This window comes from Aspergillus alliaceus, assembly GCF_009176365.1.
Source record: "Aspergillus alliaceus strain CBS 536.65 unplaced genomic scaffold BDW43scaffold_3, whole genome shotgun sequence".
NCBI lineage: Eukaryota > Fungi > Ascomycota > Eurotiomycetes > Eurotiales > Aspergillaceae > Aspergillus > Aspergillus alliaceus.
This window is the reverse complement of record NW_022474686.1, coordinates 870,118-889,571: the sequence shown is the minus strand read 5'-3', so window position 1 is coordinate 889,571 and position 19,454 is coordinate 870,118. Positions and strand designations below refer to the sequence as shown.

The following is a 19,454-nucleotide window of genomic DNA, read 5'->3' as shown; positions in this document are numbered from 1 at the left end:
GGGATCTATGTGGGGTATTGTCCAAAAAAGGAAACGTCCGTCCTATTAAGGGATAGCGCCAAAACGCCGGCTGGCCAGAAAGTTTCCCTTGAACAGCAGCTATTTTAACCACTGCCCCGCTGTGTAGAAACAGGGCCACGCAAAGGGGTCCTCAGCCATGAGAAAACAGAGAACGCAAGCCGTGGTCCGACCATTGCGCAATCTTTAAACCTCTCTGCGTTGCATTACTCAACGGCCCTTCTTTTCTCGACATGCCGAAGACGCGTCCTCTTCTTCGCGGACAGATCACATACTCAACTGCTCAAAGAGAAGAGGTGAACATTCTCCACCGATTAAGATACCATGATGAAAGAGACAAATTCTTTGCACATGTTTATGAAAAACTCAAATGGATAGAAGCCATAGTTGCTCATCACCTTAACCTAGGATCATCCAACTCCTGCCGTATGGATGATGTCGAGAACTGGTACCATGGAAGCTTCAATCTATGTGTCCCAGTCGTTGTTGGCGGTTGGCAACAGAAACAGCAGCCTGGAGGCCGCGTTTTGCTTCGGTTCCCTCTTCCGTATCGGGTCGGTGATGCCTTTCGACCTGGAAATGGGGACGAAAAGATCCGGTGTGAGGCGGGAGCCTATGCATGGCTTCAAGAAAACTGTCCAGATGCTCCTATACCGAAGCTATACGGCTTTTCTACGTAAACTAGCAGTGGTCGACCGACAATTAGCCTAACGGGCACTGTATAAGCTGGACACCTAACCCATAAATTTGAATTTGGTATCGGAGATCCTTAGCTGAGTTCTGGGACACCAACCCAGGGCAAAGGATAAGTAACCAGGCTTAGATGGTTGGATTGTCTAGCGATAGCATACGTAGACATAAGATGAACCTGGATGTCCTTCCGTATCCGCCCCAATGATTGCAACTGATGGAAGAAAATAGCGGTCCCCCCATCGGAATCATCGAATTGGATCGCTTCCACTGAGGGATGGCGAGCCAGATAGAGCAGCACATCTATGGATGTAAATGAGCTGCAGTGCCGGATTGCTATCGAATGCAGTGACGGCGGTAAAGACGCTTTCACGGAGAGTGTGTTACGGTCCACACCAAGCCTCTGAAGACCAGGAAAGTCTCCGAAAGATCCAAGCGTTGGGGTCTCATCGTATGATACTCGGGGGTCATGATCCTGCACAAGAAATTCTCCCAGGTGATCTTTGTGAAGAAGCAAAGCCTCATATATCTGAAGCACTGAGGGGCATAATGCCTATAAAAGCCTCTTGGCGAAGCAGAGGACGAAGATATTGGAAGCTCACTAGACGTTTGCAGCTCCTGATCATCACACATATAGCTTGTGAACCAAGGTTGCATCCTTCAAGCAAGATATGCTCAATAGGTAGACTGGATGCCTGTAGATGCAGTGCCGACGGCTCGCACGAATGATTCCTTAGAGGTAGCCGAGATAACAGCGGAAAGTGTGGTGTGATTTCCCATATCTCAGGCCCACAGTTCACACATTGAAAGGCTCGTAGGCGTTGGAGGGGAAGATCGCCTGAAGAGAGCGGTCGCTTCAGCTCGGGCAGCAGATATGGGTGTCCAGGTATTGAAAATTGTTGTATGTTTGATGCCTGAGATAGTAATGGAACAATTGAATTCCGTAAGGCTGCAATATCATCGTCGTTGATGTCATCGATAAGAACTGGTTTGACGCGTCGACCAAGAGAGTGGTCTCTTGTGATCATGTTCAGGAACGAGTGGAATCTTCTCCAAGTTTGCTTTGGGTTGCCGCTCGCTCTGAACGAAGCGTAGAGGACAGGAAGGCAGGCTTCATAGAGGCGTTTAGAAACAAGACAGGTAGATATAATCGCTGAGGGAGACAGAGCCTGAAAAATAATCGTCAGCACCTCGTGTGGCAGGTCACTTAGAGTCGCCATTGAGGCATGTGAGTCGAGCTGAAACTACTAACCATGACCATGGATGCTTTTCAAACTATCAGTATCATATTTTCGCCATACCATGTTGGTCTGCGCGACCATCGGGTCGGCAATGGTCCACACCGCATCTGATCTACCGGACTCGTGCAAGAAATTCAAAATTTGGGTGTTTCGGTCGAATTCGTTGAGATTGAGCCAGTGGATGATTATGAAGGCGAGATTGGACGGAGATTTGAGGTTATGCGGCGCATTTCCAAGGCCATCAGCAATTCTGTTGTGAATAAGAGCTTCCCATTGATACTTTTAGGGAACTGCATGGCCACTGCAGCGGTAGCCTTGGGCTGCAGACCAAAGATCTGGCGTTTATCTACTTTGATGCTTATGATGACCTTGACTCACCAGACGTCAATGAAAACGGCTACCTTGATGCCATGGGCCTGTCCATGCTGCGTGGTGAAAGCTGGAAGACTCTGATGAGACCTGTACCTGGATTTGAGCCTTTTGATCTCAGCCGTTTCCTATACTGTGGTCTTCAGGACCAGTCAAGCATACAGAGACAACGCGTTATTGATGCTGGCATGCACAGTATCTGGGGAGGCACTGAGAGAAAAGTCGACTTTGCAACGGAGCCCAAGACTCAGCTGGAACAAAGGTCTTACAGTCCAGCTCTGGTTCATCTAGATCTCGACGTTCTGGACGACTCGTACGGGAAGGTTAATGACTTTCCATCACCCGGTGGCTTGCTTGAGTCTGACCTGGTCTCCTGCATGGAACTGGTCCCTAAGATGACTACCCCGAAATCGTTGACGGTGTGCTCCTTTGATCTAGACGCGGGTGATGGGGACAAAATTGCGAGGATTGCCATTCGCGCTATTACAATCTTTGTCAAATCTCTCTTGAGTGAAGGAGCTTTGTTAAAAGTCTAGAGGCATGAGGTGTTTAGTTACTGCAAAGACAGTTTCAAAGGTTCTGGTGGAGGTTTTTCTTGCATTCAGCACAGTATCAGGGTCAACAGCTCCTGCAGTGCCTTTGGTATAGGCGTGTTTGGCGTCGCACTTCGGTCCAGCAAGGGGCGAAAGGGAGCTGTCCCTTTGCTGGTCAGGGATCTACACATTAGATTACTTTACTACCAATAGTTAGGAACGATACCTTATGTAACACACGCTAACTACTGGTGATGTTAGTGACTTATATTATACTTAAGAATTTTGCCCTACGAGTACACTGTAACGGCTCAGGCCAACGTAGATAGATTGATCTAATTGAGTAGCTCTAATACGAGAAAATTGCTTGAAGAGAATATCCCACGAGCGAAGCTCTGCGGGATATTGTCTATCTCGAATACAAACAGAACAAACGAGAATCACGTCACTACTTGCTGACATTCACTATGAACTCAGCAGCCTGTATAGGGACTGCGCCGTCACATACACTACCCATAAGATATCGAACCATAGGGATGAAATATATATTCACTAGTTTTGTGCCCAAAGTCTCAATGAAGTTTATTTTTAAGCTCCAAGTTTGAGATTTGGAAGCATGATAACGTTTCATTTTCTTGTATTTTACTATATGTCTATCTAGTTTTTTTGGATAAAGTTTGATGGGCATCATGTTTGCTCTATGAGATATCCTCAAGATGGTGACTAGTGAGTGACTTTTGACTGCTTCTTAAGATTTTGGTTTATAAAATCAAGAATTTAAAGTCCCTTCAACAAATCCTCGATGGTCTAACGGTCATGATTTCCGCTTGTCATCTTATACAAGAACAAGCGCGGGAGACCTGGGTTCGACTCCCAGTCGGGGAGATTTTTTTTTCCCATATAACATTACCGAGGAATCTTGAAGGCCTTTGCTCCCTTCCTTCTACCCCTCCTCTCTTAGTTTCATTGTGATAAGTCGAAACTAGCAAAAAGATGGCTGAGGCCAGAGTTTCATACTCACGCTCAGCACACTTACTGCTGCAGTTGATCGATCCGGGAAACATCTCACTCGAAGTCAATTGACGTCAATTGACTATGGTCATCCTGCTAAAGCAAACACTCTTCTTAGTTGACGTACATGCCTATGGTCGAGCTATCTCCCAAACAGCTAGTATAGAAAAAGGAACTTGCCTAGTTTCTGCCCCTCCCCGTCTTGTAGTAGGAGAGCATTGAGAGTGACGAAAGGGGTACAGCGATAATGGTTAGTTCCATAACGTTCTGCATTGCTGTGTGGTATCATGAGGAAGTGTTAATGAGAAGTACTATCTACTAGACACAGCTATTTCCCACAACTACAGTGTGATATCGCTGAATCAATGAACGGTCTATATGTTTGTGCCGAAACCATATCTTGGAACTAGGAATAGTGCTGATATGTCTCCTTTATTGGTTATGGACTTGGGATCTATGAAGCAAGACCATATAGTCAATGGCGTATAGCTAAAGCCTACAATTAGTTAGAAAATGTGTCAGCTACGTTGACTGAAAATAATGCCATCATGATCAACCCAACGCCCCAGCCAAACGACTCTCTTAATCAATACACGTTGAATGAATTGTTAGATGACTATGTTCAACGCTAACATGCCCGATGTCCCGGCCAAATCAGTATCCTGTGTCATGCTTAATACACAGGAAAGCTCCCCTCGGCCAAACGCTGATGATGTTTGTATAAACCACCTAGATTGACAGCTGAAGCCCCCACAACGGCCCTGTAAGCGCGGATATAAAGCATCGCTTATGGATACATGGATTGACCTGTTAGGTACTCATACTAAGTAGAACAGCTTTGGTTCTAGACTAGTCGGGGGTGCCGATAGATGGGTTTTGTGAAACGAGGAGACACGTAGAATTCATAGGCAAGAGCAAGAGCTGTTGTCTGTGAAATACTCCACAATTGAAACATGTATGAATAAAATAGGAAATTCTAATCTTTCGATTTTCGATCGAAACTAACCCCCTCAGAGTGTGGAGGGCTGACGACCAAAGTGAATTTTTACAAGGCTCCGTTCTGGACCCTGCATACCTCTCTGGGCCCGCGTCGGTTCTTTTCTACTCGGGATTCTATTGCTCGCATGTTTAACCCCAAGCCATGATCGATAGACCAAGAATGTGATATCTTTGTCTCTTCACAGAGTTAAAGGCAGGGTATTCATCATAAGCAGAAAACTAGTAGTCACAGTGCTACTTCAAAGTTAATGGCTGCCCCACACCATGAGCTGTTCCTGCAACTTCTAGTCTTCTTCAATTCTGCCGATAAATACGAGATGGGTATGACAATTGATCAAACAAAGTGGCAAATGCAACTCCGCCCATGCCAACCTCAGGCCATTTTGCATGAGTAAGGCCTCCGTACTCGGGTCCAGATGTGCAACGCTTTGGTTGATCTAGGTAGTTTCTAGCATAAGATAGATGGCCCGCTCCCCCCATCCTTTGTTTAGAAATTTATTTTCTATTGGAGCTATTAATATTGCTTTTTGTTGATATCCTATTGTTGATTCATCGGTACTTGTTGTATAGCAATGGCAGTCACTATATCTCTATCGACAATATGTACCGCCCTTCTAGGGCTGGCTGTTTTATATGTCACAAAAATAGCCCTAGTTCACGAGAAGAGAGCATCTGCGCCCCTTCCCCCGGGGCCACCACCCAAGCCAATTGTTGGAAACCTGGGAGATCTACCAAAACCAGAAGAAAAAGACTGGCTACATTGGCTGAAGCACAAGAAGCTCTATGGTCTGCTATCAATTACTCCAATGTTAAGAACAAGTTGTAATCTGATCAATTCAATCGCCAGGCCCAATTAGCTCGGTCACGATGTTCGGTCAGACGATTGTCATCGTCAATGATTGGCGCATGGCTTACGACATTTTGGATAAACGGTCCGCTAAGCATTCCTCCCGGCCACGGTTGACATTTGCCGGAGAGATGTTAGTATTCCCACAAGGATATCATATAGACCTTAAAGTAACAACATGCAGGGTGGGCTGGAATAATTCATTCGCCCTGCTAGAATACTCCGATCGTCTTCGGGAATATCGCAAAGCACTGCATCGTGTCATGGGCACCAAGACTCTGGCATCGCGTTTGAATCCAGTACAGGAGGTGGAAACGCGCCGATTTCTCCTGCGCGTTTTGGAAAAGCCGGATGACTTGATTCAGCATATTAGGAAGTGAGTCTATGTGCTTTTTATTACTGATAGTCTGGCTGATTCCCAGTAGGGAGGCGGGTGCGGTGATTCTGAAAGTCGCATATGGATATACTATTCAGCCCCATGGCCCTGACCCCCTTGTTGACCTTGCTAACGAAGCGATGGACCTATTCTGCGAGGCAATTGCTCCAGGACGCTGGCTGGTAGATACTCTGCCGATCTGTAAAGCGCCCAACAGCCCAGTCGAATGAACAGCTGGAAGCTAACTGACATAGTGAAACACGTTCCATCCTGGTTCCCAGGTGCCGGGTTCAAGAAGACCGGCGAGGCCATGAGAAAGGTTATGATTGAGACTATTGAGCGGCCATATCAGCTTGTCAAGCAGGGCATGAAGCACGGCTTGTTCCCATCCTCATATCTAACCAACATGCTAGAAACAAGCAAATTCACCGCCGAAGAAGAGCATGTGCACAAGTGGTCAGCTGGAGCGATTTATTTGGGAGGAGCAGACACCGTACGACCAAGCCAAGATACCTGCAGGATATCATATAGCTAACCGGCTCTAGACCGTGGCGGCATTGTCGTGCTTCTTCTTGGCAATGATACTAAACCCTGAAGTACAGCGGAAAGCCCAAGAGGAGATTGATCGTGTTGTTGGCCCCAATAGGCTTCCCGCGTTCGAGGATCGCGACAACCTGCCATATGTAGACGCAGTAGTTAAAGAAACCCTCCGGTGGCACCCAATTGGTCCCATGGGTCTTCCGCACATGACTACAGAAGATGATATTTACGAAGGTTATCTGATTCCAAAGGGCGCGATCATTCTCCCGAACGTCTGGTATGCTAAACCCTGTTGGATTCAACCTGACATGCCCCCTGACTATTATAGGGAATTTACCCATAATCCTGAGACGTACCATGAGCCGGATGCATTCAAGCCTGAGCGTTATCTGGGTGACAAGCCTGAGCTGGACCCGCATTTGCCCCTCTTCGGCTTTGGCAGACGCAGCTTTGGCAGACGCATTTGCCCTGGTCGACATATGGCCGATTCCACAATGTTCTTAACCATCGCGCAGTCCCTGGCTGTATTTAACATTAAGAAGAAGGGCGATGTAAAGCCTGAATTTCTCCCGGGCGTTGTCAGTCACCCCAAGCCATTCAGTTTCGAAACTACCCCGCGCAGCGCTGCACATGAAGCACTGATCCGCGCGGTTGAAGTGGAGCATCCATGGGAGGAAAGCCATGCGAAGCAACTGGAGAACTTAGCATGGTGATGGATTTATGATATGAAGAAGGAAATTGCGTTGGGCAGAGCTTTGATCAATCACATGAACGGATTGATCCATAGGCAAGGCTGTTGACTTATCAGCCAAATATTTTAGAGGAGTTGTGCCCGCTTGTACAGCATATCCAGATATCAGCATTAATCGGAGAGGAGATAGGCCTCCTTCCTGCTGCATTTTGAGATGGAATAATAAAACCGGAATATTCCGCCATTGACTCAGTCGGCGTCTAGTCCACCTTGGCGCATGACGCTACAATGTGGCCACCGATAGACTTTATTCAATATATATTTCGTTGTCGTTCACTTTCAGCCTCTCTGAGTTACCCTCAAAACTGACTGGGGATGGCCTTGGCGGACTGAGAATACGTATGCATAGAGTAGAGTCCATCGATCCCAGTTCATACGTGAATTTGTCGATATTGTGGTCGGCAGGCAGACGATTTCACTCCGTATAGCCTATGCTGATCGTTGGTCATTGAACGGCGACTCTGTTTGCTCAGTTCGGGAGTGACAGGCCAATCTACTCGTCTAACTCTACAATGGTTGGTTGTCAAAGACTACCCAGCGGTGGTGGTGGTTTTGTCAACAGTTGGTTGAAATGTCGGCAGCGCGGGCTAGCTAGTATGTGGGGATTGTCTCAGAAGAGGGTTAGAAGGGAAAACCACAGGACAGAGAGCGGAAGAGATGAATACTAAGAAAGGTTAGGACAGTGTATCCCTCCTTTTAATTATGCTCCTCCATTGACCTGCCACTCTATTAGATGTAGGTGTTCCTTGCGTGGTCTTTTTTAAGGAACTTTTTTCTTTTTTTTTTTTTTATCTTAGAATAGTGGCATGTTGGTATACAGATCTCTGTGCATTCTCCTAGGTATACTCAACGGTTGTCACCTTTATATACTGGAGATTCGGTATTCGAGTAATAGGCCCCGTTTAGTTGTTTTCGACCTGTCATATTTGCCGTTCTTGAGGACAATGATGCTTTAATGCGTTCGAGGGGATGAAAAGCAGAGACCACTACATTAATATTAAGAGCGAGAAAGCCATGTTTGTTCATCATCGGACAACAACTTTTATTTAAGCACTGTAGACATACACATGCGGGTATTTTGCATAAATACGCCATAGCAGGTTAAAAAGTATCATTAAGCGTTTTACCACCTATGCTGAGATAAAACATTGTTACATGTTGGATTGAAGTCCGACTCCAACAATACGTGCCATTGATCTGTCTGCATGATATATGGGTATCAGAATTTGAAAGGTATCTAGTCGGGGCGTTCGTACTCCCCTGCCGTTGGCATCACTGTGGCAAGACTTTGAGTCGTATTCAAGCAGGAGAGAAGTCATTGTCGGGTTCGTGTGCACCGTGGATGTGGTATCATTGTTTTTCGCTCCTTCTCGCAGCTGGTCGGGCCCGGGAAGAATGGGCAAGTTGTGTCCGAGCGTACGCAACAGCAACTAGGATAATGAAAAGAAAGAGCAACATGAATATTGGTGAATTTGACGTCTCCCTGGAAGAGGACCCGAGTTCTTTGTCTGTAGGCGAGAACCGGATCTGAGGTCCGGCGAACGGGTTGCGAGGTCTGTCCGTCCTGGAGCAATTGTGAGAAAGATCCATCCGAGAACATTGACTGAACTTACTTGGGTGTCTGGAAAGGGGGAAACTTCTTAGAACGACTGCCATGATGAGGGCCGTATTGTGGACTTGGGTGGAACTCGACGTCTGGATTGTGATTTTGGAGCCAGCGCTCGTAGTCGGTATTTGGTCTTGCTGTGGCTGGCATTTTGTGTGTTTTGATCAAAGAATACTTCTATCATGAGCAGAGGATGTAGTGTTTAATGTCTATAGGCACAAGATGCCAGACAAGATATCAAAGAGAGAAATATTAAGCAAACAAAGAGAAGACGAAGGGGGAAAATATGGTTGCCTGCCCTGACAGTTGGAGAGCTTATTTTCCATAAACTGGAGGCCAAGCTTTCATCCAAAATAGCTTAGCTTCCTAACCTAAACAAATCTTATCTGCTGCGTGTGTTTTGGGCTGTGTCAGGCAATACTCGGTTGATTTCAAGCCTGGTGGTCCCATGCTGTGGTACCTTGGGATACAGAACGCCAGCTATTCCTCTGAAGATATGCCTTCGGAGACCTCAAGTGGATGTCGATGTTTGTCCCAAGCATCGAAGCACTTCCCACGAATAGGCAGAACAATTCAAGGTAGAGTTACACCTGTGGGCCTCCTCTTTCCACCACGGATAGTCCATCCATCATTACTTAATTATTATTGGTCAGACTATGGGTTATGTCTATCATTCCACCGCAGTTCCATGAATGGCAGCCATAGATTGGACCATTCTTCCCGTGTTATCGCATGGGTTTGCGAGCCAAGACTTTCTAGAAGAGAACCAAACGTCAGCGCTGGCCTAAAATAAGGGTCCATGTCTTAAACTTTGAAGCAAAGAAAGGTTCTAGCCAATTGATTCCGGCGTCCACTCCCAAACCTTTTAACCTCCCGTCTTGCGGGAGGCCAATCAGATACTATTTCCCTTGGTTTCTCTATCGTTTTAAGGTATAGATTTGCCGTAAGAAATGACGGTCACGGTGTACCAAGAGGAAAGACATCAACCATTTTATCCGTGCTTATTCAACAGTCTTCTCGGTCCCTCACTGAAGTGAATGTTTTAAATAACTTAACGTTGCGCTTCTCGTTAGGTAACAGCAACTTGCCGTAATTGTGGTATTTTCTAATGATTCTAGGAGGTACTTAAGGAAGCTATGAATCTGTGTATATTAAAATTGTCAGTTTCAGTCTAGAGACGTCCCGTGGTCTACATAATGTCCACGAAGACACCTGGAATCAGTTAGTCCTTATGACATGATCGAGTTGCACATGACTCCATAGCCCTAAGTCGATGCGAAGTGTTTTATCGAGGACTAGAATAAAATGACCAAAAGAGGTTAGTCCTCACGTCACAAGTTGTGACGTGGGTTCAAAACCCATTTTGAGAGTAGGCAAAGGATATGTCACGCCCTAGAGTTTTGTCTTAACTTTTGTAGAAGTACTCCGTATACTCTTATTAGAATAGATAGTAAGGTTTGATTCGTATACAGACTACTATAAATTCTATTAAAGTTATTAGAGATATTCTCGTAAAATGTCTTACAAGCTATAAAATATTTTATCTCCTCTAGTTATTCAACAGGTAATATGATTATATTTATAATATCTGGCAGGAGCAAAGTAAGCAATGTCTAAGTATGTTGAAAGAGCTCGAACTCGTAGGGTTGTATGCTGCACTTGTCGTCAGAGCATGGACCTTTTCTCAATGGACTTCATACGCGGCTATGACCGTGATCTTCCCTCCTCACAATCACAGAAGAATTTAGTATAGTAAAGCGAAATTACACACATAAGAAAGGAGGACATGAATGTCGTTCCCCTAGTCTGCACATGGTATTGCGGTGGGCAAGTGGCCTGCTATGCTGTGTATCTCGCAGCCCAGCTCTTCCGGAAACCACTGTTGCTGTGCACTGAACTGTATTCTATCTCAGCATTGCTCTTGAGGAACCGTTTTAGCATAGCTATCACTGTCTGCTATCTGTGCGTCTTTGTCTAGGGCTTCTCTAAGTTACCCAACAGATATGCGCGTATCATGTAGTAGCAATTCGGTACACATGTTAGATACCAATTACTCGAAACGTTTAGTAGGGCCGGGTATGCTTGGATCTTTAATAGCCGACCGTGACATTGAAGAGTTTTCTATTTTCCTACGTAACAAGCTCTCGTTCTAGCTGAGTCTAGATGAATCTGTTGTAGATGTGAATCTTCTCGTTACAAGTATGAGAGGGCAGGACTGTACTCGAAAGCAAGCCGCTATATTTATAATTGCAGATCAGGATTAGGGACGGTGGGAACTGGCCAATGAAAAGTGAAGAAATGTTGGATTATCTCGGAAATTTGGCGTTCGACGAATGGTAAGCTTGACATTGATATCGGCTGGGGTCTCATGAAGTCTTGAAACCTTTGCAGATGAAAATTCGATTCTTCTCGAATAGTTGCCAAAGCCCCCGAATGGGTCTTGATCATGCAGCCATCGACCGTCCTTTTTACCTTATATCAAGACTCCAAGTCAAACCGTAGCCCAATATAAAACAGCAGAGTGCAGTAGGCCAATGCGCAGGTCAAGGATAGTGGAACATTATCGCACAACCACAGTAGCGGGAACCTGTGGTAGAGGCACATCACCTCGCATTGTGTCTGAACGAGGACTCCCTGCATATATCAGCTATTAAGCAGCCATATATTCAGGTTCCGACATACTAGACAAATAATGGTACTTGACACCTGCTTCCAAGTGTAATTCTGTGTTTCCTGAGCTTGCCGGGAGATCCCCAAGTATAGTTGCGTGTTGATCTGTAGAAACTTCTCTTGGACCTATAGTATAGATATACGGTTTCAGAATGCAGTGAGACATACATACAGAATGACTCAAAGTACTTACTGGCACGACTCCTGTGCCGCTTTTGCTGAAATTTTTGCAAGGATAAGATGAACGATGGGACGATAATAGCAGTTCCCACAACGCCGACTGAGATAGCAATGATACTTTCGGCTGAGAGGGCCATGACCAAAGCAATTGTCCCACAAGATAGAGGCTATGCAGACAGGAAATGAGGAATAATGTGGGAGGGAAAGGAAGTAGGAAATATAAGGAGAAGGAGTGCTTAAATACGTCTCTCTCAGTATAGATTGTCTGTGCTATCGCGGATAAAGAGCGTGATGCTCTTCCTTGCTATTGTGTGATGAGGCATGATACCTTCGGGGACCGTATGCCGATCTATACCTGGTCTGGAAGAGTTGAGGGTGTAATTGATGAGAGTTAAAGGTACGGTAGGGCAGTATCGAACCCCCGTTATGTCGGAGACACTCCAAGTAGTTGTGCACAGGATTACATGGCTTGCCAGATCCCGTTTCAGAATACCTTAGAACAATGTAAATAAGGACACAGAGGAACCCCTAAATTCTAGAGCCACCACCATATGCTAAAATACCGAAACTTTCATGAAAGTACCTTTGCTCGAGGAACTATGCACAGTCAGATTATGTCCATGGACCAATGAGAAGTTGGGACGAACAGCAACCGCTAATCCAATTGAAATCCAACGATACACTATATCCACTCTTGAATACGCCCGATGATAGGATAATGCTACTAGGGGTAGTGATCGAGTGGATTTAAGGCGGGTATGGAGTGGATCAAGAGCAATGACAGCCCTGGTTCATCGATTACATCAAAACAAGGCAACACACTGGTGTCTTACTATATAATTTGTGCATTGCAATGGCTTTCTTGAAGCATTACAGACAAGAACGGTATCCTTACTGGAAGGTAGCTATCATGCATACCGTACTAATCTCGTATCAAATTGAACTGAAGAATATGATAAGGTCGGGGTTTAACAAAGGCCTCCATAGGACCATTTCAATAGTCTCGGAGACGCTGATGCATCTCTAAATTCGACGTTGATTTCGCTACTACGCTGAGGCCTTGACTAAAGAGATAATAATCCTGTCTAGTATAACTGGAATGTTTACGGCCCTTGAACATGATACAAATCGACTAAACTAGCGGTGAATCTGTTCATTCATTCGACAAGTCCCCGGGCGGAGTGAGTGGAGAACGAAGATCATAGCAGTAGAGACCTTCTTGATTACACACAAGTAAGTACCATGTGGCTTTAGTTATTTCAAAGGCACTAGTAGAGAGAGCTGCATATCGCTTACCTAGTTAGGCACTTGCTCATCTCTTGTGGAGGATTTCGTCTAGTTCATACCCAGTCGGCTTGTTCTATCTCCACTAGCCCAATCTCAGTCCATGTGGCAGATATACCGTCGATGCTAATTTCAGTCATGTACAGTATATGTCGATCATCAGCTAGTGAGATAATTTAGAGCGCCAGAAACGGTAGGTCCCGTATGATGAAAGAAATGAAGATTGGCATTTGGGAGAGTGAAGGGAGAAAAACAAGGAGAAAAGGAATGACGAAAAGATGCGATGTAGTAAAAGAGACGATAATCTTGCAGTAGTTCATACAGTCTTCAGACCTAAGCAGCATTGAGAGTTGGTCGCCTAATGTGACGAAAATCACTTCTACCAGATGCGGGAAATTGTGAACAAAGCACAGAAGCCCTTGTATTCCAATTTGGGCGGCACATTTAAGACACGTACCGCTGTTTTAGCCAACCGAATGGAAAAGAGCCACATCGCAAAGCTCCTTGGAAAACTATTCACTAGAGAAATTATGGAGTGAAAGTGGAAAATTCCGTCCCTGTTCCCAAAAGTATTTGACCCGCTCCCAGACTTGTAGGGCCCCAGTTCAAGTCTTGGTTGCTTAAAGGGTCTGTAAAACACATCAGATGGCCGTCTAGGCGACAGTGTGTTTATTACCAACACTTGACCAGCATATCGCCCGGGTTTGGGGCCCAGGGAGCAGCTGGTAGCTATGCTGCTCAGCCTTGTTGCTGGTGATTCGTATTTACAGCCTTGCACAGCGCGGAGTAGCTTCAATACAATGGTATCTATGAAACTTTCACTATAATATACGAGGTTAAAGTTAACGTAGGTAAAGTATGGAGTCCTGGGAGAAGGGAAACCACAAATGTAAATGGCATCACGCACAGCCCTAATTCTTCACCAATGCTCATAGAATTGTCACAAACTTCCCACAAAATCCCGACAGAATTTAATTAAACCAGCGTAAGTGACGCGTCTGGCCAAACCTTGACAGGGAAGATGGCCGTCCTCCCCACCTTTTTGGCTATGTGCAGCCAAAAAGGTGGGGCAGAGGCTTTGCATAGCATTCCCCTGACATTTTGTAGTGAACTCATATTACGAGACAGAGATCGTATAGATGTGGATCTATCTGAGTGCTTGGAGAGCCTTTTGCTAGCCTTTGGCCTATGTTTCAGGGACTTTTCCGAGACTATTATAGTCCTTCATTCCTACGACCGCGCATTTCAATCCTACTCGGCGCTAATTTCTCAATACGTAGTGACATGTACTAGCCAGCCTCGTGGCTTGAGGTGGCTTGGTCTCGACTATGGCTGTGACCAATCGCTATGCCTATGCTTATGTATTTATAATTATCATTCCCAAATATGCAATTATATTAGTAGGACGATACCCATAAGGCTTGCTCCCCGTACAATGGGACCAATGCGTCGAAGTAATAGTCCGCTGTTCTAGAACCCTAAGATCACATATGCCTATCACTTATGTTGTGCCTGTGGTTATCCTATTTGTATTACTTCAAGTATTCTTCGAAACTCCGCACAGTCATTTTAGAAACCTCGTCACTAGCTTTGAATATCGGATTGGTATCAAGAAAATGCCCAACCTCCTTTAATGCTGCACGGAAATTTTTTCCGTACGGTGACAGAACCTGCTGATGAACTCACAGTGCACCGGAGCACGATGATGAGACATTCAAAAAAGGTTTCGCACACTGTTGGTTTCCGTAAGTTTCGTGATGGACGTGCTATTTGTCCGCTGTCTTTCTTTATCCGCCAGAATGGCCGGGAAATAACTCTTATCCACTGATAGGTCAAGGTATGCATGCGACTCTTGGTAAACCCGGGGGCGCGGCACTAGGAACATTGTGAGAAAATTTGAAAAGCTTTGGGAAGGCTGCAGCCTTTTGTAATGGTACGATTGAGTTAAAGCCCCAGTCACTGACACTGTGAAAGAAGTACAATTGTACCGAGTGTAGGGAACCGGCGAGCCCTTACAAGTTGAGTACTTCATCAATAATAATATTACTGCTATGGGAATCATCATGGATGAACACGCAGGGACCGTTTTAAAGCTCGGAAACAGCGCGCCGGGGAACTATTGGTTGTTGGATCACATAGTCAATTACGGTCATTATCATGTGTCTTATAGGTCAGTCTTCCTGCGTCTCCACACGGTCTATGTCTGCGAATAAGAAGATCTCACGTCCGAGGCTGAAGGAGAAACAAGGTCGGGAAAAGACTGTAAAGGGATTGAGCTAAGGATAATTGTTCACTGGCCAGTCCCATCATTGTCGGCCTCTAGAAGCAAAGAATCCTCATCAGACGAACTCTAATTAAAGCATGAATCCCGTTTTATCACTAGACTGAATCCTTTGCCACGTGGGCGATCCTTTGAGTGAAAACTCCGCAAGTCCGGTTTCCATGCCGAAGCAGATCACGGCTTTGATCCATCGTGCTTCCCCCTGCGTTAGCCCATGAAGCTAAGTAGAATCGTTTCACCGCCGCTAGTCGCGGTCTTCCCTTCCTCGTAGGTAATAGCCATGTTAAAATATGATCATGAATAGGGGAGTCTAGAACTTTCTGTTGCACCTTCCGAGTGCTTCCGAGGTAGCACTCTGCTAGTATGACAAATTTTGAAGATGCGATCCTACACCGTACGGCACAAAAGAAAATGATCGAGCATGGTGGCTTAGAGGCGACTAAGCAGCCATGCGGCTGGGATTGGAGGCCGGCTAGACCCTCGTAAGAGAACGCGAATTTTCTGCGACGGAATTGGAGACCAAGGCATAGTCATTATCATCGGTAAGGGATGTCAGGCACTAGGTGCCAGGAAACATCACAGCCGATCAACATCTAGTTCGGATATCACGTCGGGTGTGCGAGTTCTTATGCGATGCAGCCCCAACTGACAACCCGGATCTCGGTAGAAGCAACTTAAATTTGCACTGGAACACCCATATCATAGACTAATCATTCTTGTTTGCAATACTACAGTAGTGTTTGATATATTGGGAATATTCTCGTGTCTCTGCTAAACGGATAGTCTGGCTTTGCAGTTTGCTAGGGCAAATCGTAATCATCTGACGACCGTCAATATCTTGGCCAAAACCATCCACATTCTTAAACCATCGTTGCTTCTCAATTATCCCAGCTTTCAGCCTCCTAAAGGGCCGCATAAATTTAGCTTAAAATCCAACGGGGGACTCCGTACCGAATAAGGCCTCTTCACAGCCGGTTATCTCCAGAGAATCCCAGCCGAGGTTGACTTCTTTGGGCCCAGAAACTTCGTGCGTTGAAAGAAGTTCCACCCAATGAGAAAGACAGGCGCATCATCAACACAAAAGTACAGTTTTGGAAAAGGTCTTTCATACCCCATGTTTCAAGACTTCTGTACCCATAAAACAATAGTGGATGCAGCTGACTAGAGCGCTGCCAGGGCACCCTGGAATCGTCCCGGTACTCGATTAATGGCCTAGGCACTTCCAGTTCTGGATACCATAGGCATTCCCTATCGGATTGCTTCACCATATTTATAAATGTAGATGAGACCACGATGGCGCAAGATACACCTTGCCACTGGATAGCCAGAAGCCAGTCTTGCTGCAGACTGCCTCGATTAGAATATCCAAGCATCTAGAGCTCTTGGTTCAGTTGACTTAGGGGATAACAAAAGGAGGGTCGAGGGGAGTCTCACGTATACAGCTTTATGCAAGCTACACGGTACTGCTGGAGGGATGCTGCCGCTCGAATATAAGAGTATTAGGGTAACTGCGGTCACCTCAGATAAGATCATGCTCCTTGGTAAAAGACATAACTCCAACCAGCCATGGAGCCAGAGGCGTCATCTATCTACTTGCTAGTCCTGCGATTAAAACCGTCACTAACAAGATTGGCATTTCTGTTATGCAGTTGCTGATTATCGCAAGCATGATATGATAAATAATAAAAGCTATAGAAAGATTGGCTGGCCCTAATTTCTGGAGAGTTTGGCTAATGCTCACGAAGAGGGCTGTCGTGACCGTACCCCAGATGGCAACCAGGTGAATCTGCCAATTGCCCAATTTTTGTTCCGACAGGCCCGGTTGTCATAGACAGAGACCCTCAGTACCTCTGAGTTAGAGAAGACAATATCACGTTCAACTTCTCTAGGTATGTGTTGGTTGTTGTTGGGTCCAAAAGAAATGGGCGGGTTGTTTTTCTGCCTGTGATATGGTTTCCAGGAGTCATCTGGGGAAAGAGGATTTGGTATGAATTTAATAGTTCATGAAATTGGGAATATAGAGCAAATATTAGGATTTATGCAGGCCTTACGCATATTCTCCATGCAGAGAATAGCACGTGAGACGAACGGTTCGTGCAGAAGTGGCCAAGTCCGAGATAGAAACAAGATAAGGACGGGGCTCCCTCATTGCTTTCCCCAGCTATCCCTTCCTCAATCCGAGGGTGGGGTACGGCGTAATTTGTGTGTCTGTACCCTATCTAGTGTGAAATATTTCAGGAAAGTCGCAACGAATGACGACGGGTATAGAAACCTAGTGCTCGGGAGCTTCGGATCAGTAGGAAAGAAGATGATAGGAGCTCTATGGGTTGCCAAATCAACATACGGCATGTATACAGGGCTCGGTAACGGCTGACGAGCAAGAATCTCAAATGGGTAAGAGAAGGAGCTAAAGAAACTCAACATCTGGTTTATGTGGATAGGAAGGAAACTAGGTACTGAATAGGAATGGGAACCCCGAAGGATCTGAGACCTGCCTTGGCAGCATTGCCTAGCTATCTTCGAGAGTCTTAGCTCCAACAGGGTGGGTTAAATGATGCTCTTCAGCGACTAGGTGAATGCCATGCATCGGGATTCTCGGGGCAAGAAACATGCAATTTGTTTGACCCATGCTTGTTCAGCGAGCCAGTGCTTGAAAATTGCCAGTATGCATCGAGCTTTGCCTCAAATATGATTAGAGGAATGGGACGCGCGTGAGTTCATCTAAGCGTGATACCATAGACCGGACTAATTGAGTTCTCCGCAGGCGTGCTCCATTTACTTGCGATGCCTGGTCTTCTCCGGAGCTTCTTTCCAAGTTTTCAGAGGTTGTGGGAGTTGACCTCGTTGTGGCTTTCGACTATGAAATCGCTAATATCAACATCTCAGCGGACGATCCGGCCAGCGCGGCTTTGCACAATGGGGATAACACCCTAGACAATGAGCCACCGGCCTTTTCGTGGCACTATGACAGCTTTCCTTTCGTTTGCGTGACAATGCTTTCAGATTGCACTGGAATGATTGGCGGAGAGACAGCGATAAAGACACCCTCTGGGGAAATCAAAAAGATCCGTGGGCCAGCCATGGTATGCCCTGGGGTACTTGAAGGCGTTTCTTCTCTTTATGGGAACTTGTAGGGAACTGCAGTCATCATGCAAGGGAGGTATATCGAGCATCAAGCGCTGAAAGCCCTTGGCGGCCGCGAACGTATCAGCATGGTCACTCCTTTTCGTCCCAGGTCCCCCTTTATCAGGGATGAGCTCGTCCTGACAGGGTCAAGAGCAATCAGCAATGGGTCAGAACTTTATACTGGGTACACTGCATATCGATTGGAGCTCTTGGAAGAGCGTTTCCGCGCAAAATTAAACGACGAGAAGCAAAGGCAGTCTGGAAAGCATCGCTTCAGTATCTCTGACATGGTAAACTTTTTAACGGAGCAGAAAGGTTTCCTGGAAACCACGATCGCTGAGCTCACTGAGGTCGAAGACATGGATTAGATATTGATGCATATCCATACTCTGACGAGCATAGTTCTCGCTTCTGTTTCTCTTATTTCTCCCCATAGTGCAAGTCAATTTGTTATTCTCTTTGAGTTGAATGGAATCGACAATCTGGTTCTTCAGTCGATTGGCCGTAGCTGGTCGGCTTAGATTTGCCTAAGAGGTGTTCATGTATCAGGGGCCACTTGCTAAGTTGTTACATAGCCACTGCACTGGAATGAAGCGCTTGTAATAATTGATACACATACGCCAAGCTTCATAGGTTGGAGAACTCAGGGAAACACAGTATTCATAGTCGAACGCTGTAAGATCCTCTGCAGTTGACATGTTTCTAGGACTGTGGACTTTTACTGTATACTATCACATCAACCCGTAATTTAGCTGGACAACACTGCCTGCAGAATCCTTAATAGATTAACGGTTACATAATGCACAGCCTCCCCTGTCCAGAGTCAATCAGCGTTCAATTCCGGTGTTGGTTATGCCGATCTCTTCCCGTAGTGTTGGCAGATGGCGCTGATCCCCCCAATTAGCTGCTTGATCGGGCAATTCGCAATAGGG

General features: G+C 45.8%; 7 protein-coding genes and 1 non-coding gene across 8 annotated transcripts; 5 read left to right on the top strand and 3 right to left on the bottom strand.

The window, feature by feature from the left end:
- Positions 1-125: 125 nt before the first annotated feature.
- BDW43DRAFT_320374 (uncharacterized protein) lies at positions 126-698 on the top strand (the record flags this gene model as incomplete). The annotated part of the gene is made up of 1 exon (XM_032049070.1): positions 126-698. The coding sequence occupies exon 1, from the start codon at positions 252-254 to the stop codon at positions 696-698; it is 447 nt and encodes a 148-aa protein (XP_031905430.1). The 5' UTR covers positions 126-251.
- A 1,269-nt stretch (positions 699-1,967) lies between these two features.
- Positions 1,968-2,854, top strand: BDW43DRAFT_296789 (arginase family protein; the record flags this gene model as incomplete). Its single annotated transcript, XM_032044266.1, has 3 exons — positions 1,968-2,043; positions 2,080-2,204; positions 2,276-2,854. The coding sequence occupies 3 exons, from the start codon at positions 1,968-1,970 to the stop codon at positions 2,852-2,854; spliced, it is 780 nt and encodes a 259-aa protein (XP_031905429.1).
- A 793-nt stretch (positions 2,855-3,647) lies between these two features.
- BDW43DRAFT_t24 lies at positions 3,648-3,736 on the top strand. The gene has a single exon. It is a non-coding gene; the product is annotated as a tRNA-Asp (tRNA).
- A 1,697-nt stretch (positions 3,737-5,433) lies between these two features.
- On the top strand, positions 5,434-7,423 carry BDW43DRAFT_320372 (cytochrome P450; the record flags this gene model as incomplete). The annotated part of the gene is made up of 7 exons (XM_032049069.1): positions 5,434-5,647; positions 5,709-5,841; positions 5,893-6,084; positions 6,134-6,285; positions 6,339-6,577; positions 6,630-6,901; positions 6,953-7,423. The coding sequence occupies 7 exons, from the start codon at positions 5,434-5,436 to the stop codon at positions 7,335-7,337; spliced, it is 1,587 nt and encodes a 528-aa protein (XP_031905428.1). The 3' UTR covers positions 7,338-7,423.
- Positions 7,424-8,248: 825 nt separating this feature from the next.
- BDW43DRAFT_262100 (uncharacterized protein) lies at positions 8,249-9,671 on the bottom strand. Its single transcript, XM_032040385.1, has 2 exons — positions 8,989-9,671; positions 8,249-8,939 (listed from the first exon to the last, which is right to left on the bottom strand). The coding sequence occupies exons 1-2, from the start codon at positions 9,129-9,131 to the stop codon at positions 8,726-8,728; spliced, it is 357 nt and encodes a 118-aa protein (XP_031905427.1). The 5' UTR covers positions 9,132-9,671; the 3' UTR covers positions 8,249-8,725.
- Positions 9,672-11,541: 1,870 nt separating this feature from the next.
- Positions 11,542-11,968, bottom strand: BDW43DRAFT_306443 (uncharacterized protein; the record flags this gene model as incomplete). Its single annotated transcript, XM_032046030.1, has 3 exons — positions 11,542-11,615; positions 11,664-11,777; positions 11,845-11,968. 3 exons carry the CDS (start codon positions 11,966-11,968, stop codon positions 11,542-11,544), a joined length of 312 nt encoding a protein of 103 aa, XP_031905426.1.
- Positions 11,969-14,802: 2,834 nt separating this feature from the next.
- BDW43DRAFT_262097 (uncharacterized protein) lies at positions 14,803-15,257 on the bottom strand. Its single transcript, XM_032040384.1, has one exon. The coding sequence runs from the start codon at positions 15,178-15,180 to the stop codon at positions 14,830-14,832; it is 351 nt and encodes a 116-aa protein (XP_031905425.1). The 5' UTR covers positions 15,181-15,257; the 3' UTR covers positions 14,803-14,829.
- A 2,827-nt stretch (positions 15,258-18,084) lies between these two features.
- On the top strand, positions 18,085-18,890 carry BDW43DRAFT_306442 (uncharacterized protein; the record flags this gene model as incomplete). The annotated part of the gene is made up of 3 exons (XM_032046029.1): positions 18,085-18,107; positions 18,161-18,479; positions 18,531-18,890. 3 exons carry the CDS (start codon positions 18,085-18,087, stop codon positions 18,888-18,890), a joined length of 702 nt encoding a protein of 233 aa, XP_031905424.1.
- Between the last annotated feature and the right edge of the window lie 564 nt (positions 18,891-19,454).